This window comes from Hippocampus bargibanti, linkage group LG11 (genome assembly GCF_051943395.1).
Source record: "Hippocampus bargibanti isolate YZ-2025 linkage group LG11, ASM5194339v1, whole genome shotgun sequence".
Lineage (NCBI taxonomy): Eukaryota > Metazoa > Chordata > Actinopteri > Syngnathiformes > Syngnathidae > Hippocampus > Hippocampus bargibanti.
The window spans coordinates 9,253,313-9,264,521 of NC_142744.1; the positions used below are offsets into that span (position 1 = coordinate 9,253,313).

Below are 11,209 nucleotides of genomic sequence, written 5' to 3' on the forward strand. Positions count from 1 at the left end.
TGACCAATCACATGGCTTTAACCGAAGACTGGGGGCGGAGAATAGAATAGAGAACAAAAATGAGTCGGCTGCCATTTTCTTGTTCGGAGAACAGGCTCGTTCGCGAATGACACATCAGTCATTGTGCCGGCGCTCCGTGTGTATCCTGAAAAATAGTTTGTATGCCAAGGTAAAATGTTCATAAATTTAACATTCGTAAACCGAAAAGTTCGTAAACCAAGGTATCACTCTACTTGAATTTGGCAGAGAAATTATGCAATTGTCAGCAAATGAGTCAAATGAGAATTCAGGATCACTGGCACTAATAGTCTGTAAATGTCTTTCGAAATCTGGCGCAAAATTGGAGCTCCGAAATGAACTTGGGAAATCTCAAAACATTTGCTAGTCACGTATATTCCAAAATAATCAAATTTCCCCATTGTGGGACGATTAAAGACTTTGTGACTCTGATTTTGAACGCCAACCTCATCCAGGCATCCGTGGTCCACCCAGTCCTGGCGGTTCCGGTCAAAGCCGCTGGAGCATCTGGAACAAAACAAAACAACACCAAAAAAAAAAGGGTTGACGTGATGCGGATGGTGAGGAATGGTCCACATTCCGGAGTCCATGTGCTGTGTGTGCTTTTCCATTTGACCTCTGCAAGCGAGAGCACCAGCTGCAGTTGAAGCCAATCTGAGAAGTGACACACTGAGCACAGCTGGAGAACTGCAGGCATGCTGAGGACCAACACACAGAAAAGAATCAAAATCATCTTCTCCACCCCTTTTTGTATAAAATACGGAATACAATCAAATCATAAATGAAATGCATTACTATTATTATTATATGACCGCACAGAAAGTTCATTGATTACATGTGGCAAGTGCATGACATCATCTTGAGCAAACGTCTCAGTGGCGTGACGTTCCTTTCGGTGTTTTCGTATTGCATAGAATGATCCAAAAATATCATTTGCGTCAACACTTGGAAAATGTTGGGTTTTTTTTTTGCGAGTTATGATTTTTTGATGTTAAACGTTCGGTTCTTAATTTGATCGTCTTGGAAATGGAATAACTTACTTGGGAGCGGGAGCATCTCTATTGTGGTTGCATTGCAGATTTTGGATCTTGGAATTTCCACCTTGTGATACTCATAAATGGTTCTCCGTCGCACATCTGACAAATTCAAGAAAAGGAGAATGTCATTTTGAGCGGCTGGGTTGTCACGACATCATCTGATGAGTGTGTATTGGCAAAGAAAAAAGTTACAGATCTGCAATGCCCTTGAATTGAATTTAACATGTAACTGAATGGGAGGCAGGAGTTGATAAAGAACACCTCCACCCAAAAAAATAAATAAATAAAAACACGATTGAGTAAAAAACAAAACCCACCACGGCGAGTTGCACTCACTCGGGATCTGCTCAATCTGGTGAAGCACCACGAAAGCATCCGACAGGCCGACTTTGACCGGATGATTCTCACTGCTGATGTCTCTGATGTCCACGGGAATCTACAAGGGGGGGGGGGGGGTGATAGAGAATAGACAGAATATAAGTTATCATATTTAACAGACATCTGGCCTTTGACGAATTTAGGACTTGATAAACTCGTTCACAGGAAGAGACCATTAGCCAGGTTACAAATCTATCAGTTCATGAAAAATTAAAATGTCGACGTTCTGTTGTTTTATAGTTGTTGGTGCTTGGGACGTCCGGGGGTGTGGTATTCAAATCAAGAAGACTATGTTTCACTAATAATTCACATGAATTTGCATATACTCTCAATAAAAAGCTTGGCAGAGGGTTGCAGAAGTTGGCCATCGATCATGAATGGCTGCGTCCCCTGCCGGCAGTAAAAGACAATCTTCCTGTGTTCGAGTCTTTGTTCATAGTGTCCAACCGAACATCTCTGACAGAAGGGAACAATGCTTTAAAAAAAATTCAAGGAAAGGAAGATGAAGATAGCGCTCACTTCTCTATAAGTGAAGACGATGCGTCCGTCGCTGTGCAGAGCAGCTTGGAAGGTGAATGTACTCAAGTGGAGCTTATTCTGCAGGTGGAGGTGAGTCCACTGCACCACCAGGGCGGAACCTAGCACGATTGGAATAATTTGGCCTTAAAATTTTCAGAAATAAACACATTTAGTTTTGTTTTGAAAAAAAAAAAAAAAATCTACCTGGCAAAGTAATTTTGAGAAATTATAGAAATGAAACGCCATTTTATATATCTTGGATGTGACCTGTGCACTACTACTTTGAACTTTTTCCGTATATAAGGCGCACCGGACTATAAGGTGCACCTTCAATGAATGAAAAGGGTTTTCCAAATATATAAAATGTTGTCCAAATAAAAGGCACATTATAAGGCACTACAGTAGAGGCCGGGGTTACGCAATACTTTTTCTGCAGGGGAAAATGGAGTCAGTGGGTGATGGCAGTAGTTGCCAGACCTGTTGTGGCTCAATATTACCGTATTTTCCGGTGTATGAGGCACACCTCTTTGGCCTAACACTAGCCTGTGGTGGGGTCTTTTTCAGTCCCGTAATAGCAAAAGTACTCCACTCGATAACAAACCATGTCTGCACACAAAGAAAGCGGGTGTGGAAAACTAGTCCGCCAGCCACCTGATCGACTGTGTGGTTTGGTTCTTCCGCCGAAAACTAGTTTGTATGCCAATATTATATTCTCGTGAATGTAATGTTCGTAAGGTGAAAAATTTGTGAGCAAAAGAGTTCGTAAGCTGAGGTACCACTGTATATGGGAAAAGTTTGAAAATACACTATTCATTAGGGTGCGTTTTATACACCGGACAATATTGTACTTCACATACAGTATAAGGCGCACCTGTGTATAAGGCACAGGGTCATCTTGTGAAGAAAATGAAGAATTTGGGTTGATATGGATCTGGAGTTATCTGAGAAATGGGGGCAGCTGCACAAAAATCAAATTCTGTGCCCTCGTGGAATGGAAAAACATTGCCAGAGGTCTGACCTGCGCTTTATCGAAAATCAAAACTTGAACAAATTCGGGAATGGCGCTCCACGTCATGCTTTTCAATTCCTGAATAAATTTGGGAATGGCAGTGAATGAGTTAAAAAACGATCTCACCATTATCAAAGTAAAAGACGGAAGAGTTGCTGGATAGGCTGGGGTCAAAGTCAGCCATGAGCGGCGCAATGTACTGGGTGGCCGTCAGCAAGCGGTGGATGACATCACCCGTAGAAATGAAGCCTGTCAAGGAAAACGATATATGTACTCTTGACAGAAGCTGGGACCCCGCCAAGCAAGCGCTTTATCAGCGCATATACTTGCCTGCGGTTGCCACGGTGACTTCCTTCAACACGTGACCGTAGAATGGAAAATCAAAGGAAAGATTCACTCTCTGGAAGAAATACATGCGCCATCGTGTCAAAACGCAGACGGCCATTTGACGTCGGCGACAATGATGTCAAACCTCAGCATGGGAGTGCGGACCGGACAGGAAGCCGGAGGTCTTCCACTCGTCCCGGCTCACCGGCTCCAGGTTGACCCACGCGTCGCCGGGTCCGATGATTTTAGACGTGTAGTAGACGTGATCCATATTCTGGCTCTGATATAGCAAATGAATAATGATAAAGTTTGGAATATTTATTTTTCTCAAAATGGAGGCCAAGTGTCAAGTGGAAAAAAATCAAATGCCGCACATCTTGCTGATGCCGACACAACTCGATATGTTGGAGTCGAGGAAACATATCAGAATCAGAATCAGAATCAGAATCATCTTTATTGCCAAGTATGTAGAACACACAAGGAATTTGTTTCCGGTAGAACACGCTGCACTAGTCACTCAAATGTAAAGATTTATGTGGCAAGAATAGTCCACGGCATTAAAATACTCCAACTCCTTTGAATAGGTTCTGTTCGCTGGTCATTTAAGGACTAGTGGCAAGCCGACATGCTATCTGCTACATGCTATTAGCATCTGGTTGGCCCAAGTCATTTGTGGATATACCCTATTTTACGGTTTGTAAGGTGCACCCAAAGGCCTGGATTTTGTTCAAAAAAATGAACCTGCGTCTTATACGCCGGTGCACCTTACATGTGAAGTAATACTGAGCCACGACAGGTCCACTGACTTCATTTCCCCTTGTAGGAGTAGTGCGAAAGCCCAGCCTTTACTGTAGCGTCTTATAATGTTGTGTGCCTTATATTTGGAAAACTTTTAGATATTTATATACATCATATTTGGAACACTTTTTTTTCATTCATTGAAGGTGTGCCTAATAGTCCGGTGCGCCTTATATATGGAAAAAGTTAGAAAATACACAATTCATTAGCATTCGCCTTATACTCCGGTGTGCCTTATACACCAGAAAATACAGTATTTTTGCTTATGCTGTGCAGAAATTTCCGATTTGGGGCGTGAGGAAATTGCGATGTCAGACGTAGAGAGGATGGCATACAGATTTTGTTGTGAAAAGATATTTTGGTGGCGTTATAGGATATAGCAAGAAGAAATTCAGAGTCCAATGAGGGTGCACCTGGCCACTTTATATTTAGCTGCCTAGCAACTAATACCTTATACACCGGAAAATACGCTACTTGACAAATAAGGCGGCCCTCTTATGAAGAAAATTAAGGCTTTTGGATGCGCCTTAGACACCGGAAAATAAGGTAGATTTAAAAAAAAACATTAGCTGTAAATAACCCATTGAAATGATTTGACAAAAATGTGTATACTCAAGTGCCAGGGTTTTTGTCATTTTCACTCAAATTGCAGGACCCTAAAAACAAAAGTTTGAAAATACATCATTCATTTTGGGTGCGCCTTATACCCCGGAAATCACGCTAATTATCATTGCTCATATCATACCGAGGAGCTAGACGCTTTCCTGCGTCACCATGAGCACCATTTTCTATTCTCAAGTGTTGCAAGGAGGAGGGGGTCTCACCACAATCCCCGTGGAGTTATCGTGCCCCTCCTCCAACAGGTCGGCGTCCGGTTCACCCGGCCGTTGCCGATCCCCGGAGAGGCCGCTGGGATCCGTGGCCGAGTCGGGGGTCTGGGACGTGGGCCCAGATTGCCCTCTCTTCTCCCGGTTTTCACTCTCGGAGGGTCCGGGGGGGTTTTCCGTGACAGTTGATTGCGTCTGGCTTGAACCTGAGAATGAAAACACAAGACATGACTGTGCTTTGTGCGTGTGTTTTACTGCACTACTACTAATACGACACTTGATCTTAGCCAAAAGGCCTTACAAACAAGAACGTGACAGGTCCGAACATTCAAAGCCTTGTTGTAAAAAAATAATAATCTAGAAAAACTCCAAATTCAGGTCAGTCATATCTCAAGGCGCCACTGTACGGTACTGCGCGTGATCCATGAAGGGGTAATTCACGCGGAGGCCCACATGCTTCGCTCATGGCAATCACGCCGCTGCCGGTGACTCACTTTGCTCTTCACAGACCAGGGTGAAGAAGGCAGACTGCGCACATTCTTCTCACCAGCAATGCAGGGGACCCACGGGTGCTGCTTTTATAGCAGTTGTTACTGCTGCTGTAGTTGTGGGTTTGTCACGTGCTAAATCATCAATGAGCTACTGTTAAATTGAATTGTGAGGTGAGGTGGGGGTGGGGGTGTGGGGGGCTTGGAGGAAAATGCATTTCATAATTTCGGGCCTTTTTATATAGCATGTATAACAAACAAAGTTCATCATTTTGTCAGTGGAATTAATCTTTGTATATTTGCATATAATTTTCAAATTTTAAATGGGTCGCATACATTTAAGTTGTCTTTATTTTAATTAAAAAATGATATTGTACATCACCTAATGCCACTTGACAGAAATATGGGATAAAAATAATGTAAACAAATTCAACTTGGATTTTGAAAAAATGATACAGTACAAGCTTTTTTTGTAGACTGTAATTATATTACTTTATGGGGTTGTCACAAATATTTTGAAAAAGAAATTAAAAAATAGGTTGACGTGTGGCTGCCGCGACTCACCCGCAGAAAAAAATATCCTGTGACTGTAGTGTCCTTGAAAGTTTTGAAAGGCGCCTATAATTGAAATGTATTATTATTATTATTTCATATTTGAATACTTGCATGTATGTATAAATGAACAATAAGAAGACCTGTGTGTTCTGGTCTGTTTTAATAAATCTATTAAATTATTAATATTTGGGATGTTTGTACATTTTTAGTAACAAGCGAAAACAAAAGGAATGTGTGTTACATTTAAGCACAGTACAGTATTTGTTTAAGCTAACTTATCTTGATAAAATTACGCACACGAGAGATGTTTTAAATTAATGTTCTAAGACAGATGGATAACGGATGACAGCAAGACATTAGATGTTTTTTGGATCGTATTTTTTTCTAAAGACATAAAAAAACTACTGTATATGTAAAATAAATGCTGAAGAATTGTGTCACTTACCAAAAGCAGATCTTGACGTTACCGAGTTCACTGGAAGCTGTAAAACAACCAGCACTCCCAATACAACAAGAAACCTCTTCATTATGTTTCTAAAAACAAAAGTGGGGTTTGGGGGACTTTTTTTGTTCTCCAGTGTCAAGTTGAAGTCCCGGACAGGAAAGACAGTGAGTTGTTTAAAATGTCAAGACCTCCAAACTGGCGACAAACCAGTTGGCTTCCACCTTTATCAACACAAGTGACAACGAGGGCAACATGAGGTTCTTTTACGCTTGACTTCACGTACGGTTGGAAATGTTAAAATCAGATCAACTAAAAGCAGACGTTTGTTTTGTAAAAAAAAAAAAAAACATTGCGTCGAAGCGACGTTTTCGCAATTTTTCCAATCAGGTTTAAAAACGCGATTAACGGTCAACAATCTAACACGAAAGAACCCACGCAGTGTCAAAATAAGTAGACAAAATTTCCCACGCGTTCTTGAATGTGGCAGGAGACGAGTTTAACTGTAATTTTACTTTTAGACACTAGATGGTCATATAACACAACTGGACGAAATTTTGTTTTACAGGCGTAAGACTGAAAGAGGGCTACGACGTCGGGTTTCGAAGCAACAATGCGTGTTTTGGGGTGATTGCTCAGAAGTTACAATTACGCCCTGAAATAATGAATTAAAAGGCCATGGTGGTATATTTTGGACAGCAAAGCATCAAATAGTCATTTTCATAAAAACGTACAAAAATTAGATCGTTGAGGAAAAGAAACCCATTCCTGACGTATTTTGGGTGATGGCTTAGAAGTTACAATCACGCCCCATAATAATGAATTAAAATGCCGCAGTGGTATATTTTGGACAACAAAGCACCAAATTGTTATTTTCATGAAAACGTACAGCATTTAGATTGTTGTAGTAAAGCAGGGTGGTATTTTAACTCATTCACTGCCAGACGTGCAAAAATGTGTCCACCCAAAATGTGTTGAAACTACCATTTATGAGCTGCAAATTGTTAGTGGGAAAATAGCAAAATACTTCAGAGAGGAAACGTTTTGAGACTTTAGAAGAAAACGCAAACGTTTGCACATTCTATGGAGCTTGGGTGAGGGCTGAATGTTAGCCAGGTTATTAAGTTTATTCCGATGAAAATAGTTTGTTAGTATGGTGTAACAGTTGTTTACATTTTCACAGAACTTGTCCTGTCGTTTTCTGTCTTATATAGTGTTTTAATAATACATAATAATGCGTTTGGTGCTCAAGTACAGCAGACAGTTGACAACCAATTTCACTTTTTAATGATGGGCAGGGGGAACCCGCAGCCTGTGGGCCATATGCCAAAATCATGATCAACCTCTTTGGATTTCCTGAGGACAACAACATAGGCATCCGTATGGTGAACTCATTTTTAATGCAAGAACACAAATGTGGGATGACTTATACCGGTTGCCTGAAGAGGAACTAAAGACACTCGAGGTCCCGGTACGACACGGGTGGTGCTTCAGTCATTTCTAGGTGCGCCAAAGCATTTGGCATTAATCTACGGATAATCGATGGCACTGCGCAATGACAAGAGCTGCTCTTGGTAAAATATTTTGTTTAGATGAGCACCTGAGTTTTAAGTCAATTTCAAATACAAACCCTGCCCCACTATATTTATTATCCAATGACAAACTGAAATATTGTTGGACGGTGCACGTCAGTTCATAAAGGGGTGGGAGAACAATGACGATAAAGGCCCCTGACAGCATTTTCATTTGTGGCAGATGAGGTTGAGGTGAGGAAGGTGGAATTGGGTGATGGGTGAATAAAATTATGGCCCGAAAAACACTCAAATGTCGATGAGTTCCACATCGAAAAGCAGAGTGGCGTTGGCTGGGATGATGGGAGGGAACCCCTTACTGCCGTACGCATAGTCCGGGGTGCAGGTCAAGCGCGCCACCTGCCCCTTGCTCATCTGGAAGACAAAGCGGATGAAGTTTGCCATGACGGGAGGAAATTCTCCTTGTGGATGCATTCAAGATGGAAGATCGAGGGTTATTAAATGTTTGCGTTTGCGCTGGTCAAACATATTGACTGAAACTCAACTATGTGAAAATGTACCAAAAGATTTTCAAGGCAGTGGTGTGTTTCAAGAAGGGGAAAAAAAGAGACTAATTTTGTACATCAAATGCGTACGCGGAACTGTCGCGACTTGGACTTGAAGCGGGACAGGAGATGCGAGACAACCTCTTTTCGTTAATGGATGCTACAACTTCGTGTTTGCTTTCAAGATTTAGCTTGTAGCGGACGTGCGCATTCAATATGATGTCACTGATTCACTGGTGAAAAGGACGCTTTGATCCTCTCCTCTTTCATCAAGAACTGCTTCATACAACAAAGAGGGTGCAGAAAGTGCTGAAGATTGAATGACTGTCTTTTGTGTAGTGCGACATTATTTGTTTGTTTTTGTTTTGACTTCAAGATGGCGCAGCTCTGTATTTTGTTTTACTATTCCTTCCTTTCCTTTTATAACTCTGCATCTGTCAAAAGTAAATTTCTACACTGTGAGTCTAATAAAGGCTAATCCAATCCAAAAATACACAGCATCTTAACTACCGCATATGTATTGTACTGTATACAAAGCAAATTGTTTAATCGCTTTTGCCAAAAAACATACTTGATGAAAAAAAATATAGTGGCGGCAGTAAATAATTGTATTCCGCTTGACAAAGACCATTTTGTGTCTTTTTCCTGCACTCTTAGGTAAGTTTTACAGATTTGTTGAAGATGAGATCATTGAGATATTGCCACTTGCTTTTCCTTACCTGAGCTACACCTTCATCCCAACCACGAATGACCTGCCCAAGGCCAATCTGAAAATTGAATGGCTTTCCTCGGTCCCGGGAGGAGTCAAACTTCTTGCCATCTGTCAGTGTGCCTAGATCACAACGACGACAGCATTTCAATTAAGGTTTCATGGTTAGATGATTGAAGGACTGAGGTTGGGACAGTCAGCATCAAATGTCTGATGGAAATGCATTGTGGGTAATCTAAAGAGCTTTTCGCTTCCACATTTAAGTACTTTACATACTTGTTTCAGTTGTCACGCAGTCTGCCAACATGTGTGCATTGATTTTTTTACCGTCTCTATTTTGAGCAGTGAACAAGAAATCAGCTCCAAGCGACGTGTTGCATCCACCTGTCATTTTCCAAATTTCGCAAAATGGCGGTGCGGATGTGCGCATGCGCAGTAACGGAGCTGTGCTTTTTTACGAACTCCATCGTTATACCTTGTCATTCATTTTAATACATCTAGACTTACGCAATAATAGAAAAGCGCATTGCATAAGTTTAAGACCTAAATCAAAAGCTGAGAGTCTTACTAAGTTACATGACGAGAAAAATGCACAATCTTTTAAACATGTAACAAAATAACACACCACTCGCTCGCGATTCAAAACTAAACACGAACATATTTCACTAAAATACGCAAATGTTTTGGTATAGTCCAATTCGGAAGTGAGAGACGGTCACGTCATCGCAACTGGGGCGTAAAAATATGTTTTTTTTTTCGGGGATCAGAGGAGGGAAAACAATAGGAGCTCACCGACGTAGTGCACGGTGACGTTCTGGCCTTTCTTCGGAAAGTTCACACCTGAAAAGACAAAAGCGGCGTAATATTTTTTTTCTGCACACCTAGTGGAACAATATACACGATTAAACATAATTTTACCATCGCCTGGCTTTATGACGTGAACAGTAACACCCATTTTCGCGAGAGTAACCGGGCCCTGTCTATCACTGTCGGCGGGGCGGTGGCTGTGTGGGCTGAAGCTTCCGGTGGCTCGACTTCTTCACGCGTGACAGCAACCCCGTGGGCGCAGTCCTGTCATCTATAGTTCGGAGTATGAATTACACTTACTCGCGTCCGTCCCAGAGGACAGATTTCGAAAATGTGGTGAGCTGTCAGTGGCAGAATGGCCTTCTCTCCCGGTTAAAACAGTCTTGAAAGAATTGGCCCGCATTTGCTGCCTAAATTCAGTTGTTCCAACATTCACCAACATACAAGTTAAGTCTCCCGACTTGGTCGGCAGACTCCCGATTTTGACCACAATACTCAACAATACTCACTTTATAAAGCAACTGTTGACACAATACAGACATTGTAAGGTGAAACAAAACAAAATGCATTTTTATACTAATTGAATTTATAATTTAAAAAATGAAAGCATTTTCATGTTTTATTTACTTTGAATTCACACTTTTGTAACACTCAAATTTTAACACGCACCAGAGTTGCGAGTACGAAAATCTCCTGATTCATGATTTCTGAAACTTCACATGTATGCACCCATTGAAACTTTGCTTTGACTTTCGAGTGCATCCTTGAGATATGCTTTCATTGTGAGAGTTGTAAATTCTGTCATGAGAAGTGGTTTGGCAAACAATGGACTGACGCCCTTTCACCTCCAAAACAAGAGGCTTTATCTGTTTATCGCATTGTGCTAGCGGTTTCTTTAAACAGTGCACCCTCTGAATGTTCATGTTGCAAAGAATGGTTAAGATTGGTCGGCAAATTAACCACTTTTGCTGTTGAGGTCTAAACTTAAAGGAAAACCGACGTCACTTTTTTGTTTCTCAACTGACATCAGAAAAACGTTTTATAGCATCTAAAACAGCCAAAACACGCAGTACGATATTTTTATTCAAATGCAAAACACCAATAAAAATGACTTAAAGTGTCCAAAATCTGCAAAAAATTGAGCTGCGAATTGGGCATTTCAGAAAGTCCCGCCCCCAGGTCGTGACGTCACGCCAAGACGTCTTGCATTGCTGGAGA

The 11,209-nt window shown here is 41.3% G+C and overlaps 2 protein-coding genes across 2 annotated transcripts; both read right to left on the reverse strand.

The window, feature by feature from the left end:
- Positions 1–686: 686 nt before the first annotated feature.
- plxdc2a (plexin domain containing 2a) lies at positions 687–7,521 on the reverse strand. The gene is made up of 9 exons (XM_089007538.1): positions 6,402–7,521; positions 4,911–5,119; positions 3,434–3,568; positions 3,292–3,361; positions 3,088–3,210; positions 1,953–2,071; positions 1,373–1,491; positions 1,059–1,154; positions 687–716 (listed from the first exon to the last, which is right to left on the reverse strand). Coding segments are annotated over exons 1-8 (858 nt in total). The 5' UTR covers positions 6,484–7,521; the 3' UTR covers positions 687–716; positions 1,059–1,153.
- Positions 7,522–7,662: 141 nt separating this feature from the next.
- On the reverse strand, positions 7,663–10,213 carry LOC148891437 (uncharacterized). The gene is made up of 4 exons (XM_089007542.1): positions 10,103–10,213; positions 9,977–10,024; positions 9,195–9,307; positions 7,663–8,344 (listed from the first exon to the last, which is right to left on the reverse strand). Exons 1-4 carry the CDS (start codon positions 10,137–10,139, stop codon positions 8,219–8,221), a joined length of 324 nt encoding a protein of 107 aa, XP_088863668.1. The 5' UTR covers positions 10,140–10,213; the 3' UTR covers positions 7,663–8,218.
- Positions 10,214–11,209: the final 996 nt, after the last annotated feature.

Excerpts from the sequence above, each read along its gene's own strand:
- plxdc2a (XM_089007538.1), bottom strand. The coding sequence starts at position 6,483 with ATGAAGAGGTTTCTTGTTGTATTGGGAGTGCTGGTTGTTTTACAGCTT. Across the intron at positions 3,569-4,910 it reads ATAACTCCACGGGGATTGTG|AGCCAGAATATGGATCACGT; the intron begins GTGAGACCCCCT and ends TTGCTATATCAG. Across the intron at positions 3,211-3,291 it reads AGTCACCGTGGCAACCGCAG|GCTTCATTTCTACGGGTGAT; the intron begins GCAAGTATATGC and ends TTTCCTTGACAG.
- LOC148891437 (XM_089007542.1), bottom strand. The coding sequence starts at position 10,139 with ATGGGTGTTACTGTTCACGTCATAAAGCCAGGCGATG. Across the intron at positions 10,025-10,102 it reads CGTCATAAAGCCAGGCGATG|GTGTGAACTTTCCGAAGAAA; the intron begins GTAAAATTATGT and ends TTGTCTTTTCAG. Across the intron at positions 8,345-9,194 it reads GGGATGAAGGTGTAGCTCAG|ATGAGCAAGGGGCAGGTGGC; the intron begins GTAAGGAAAAGC and ends TTTGTCTTCCAG.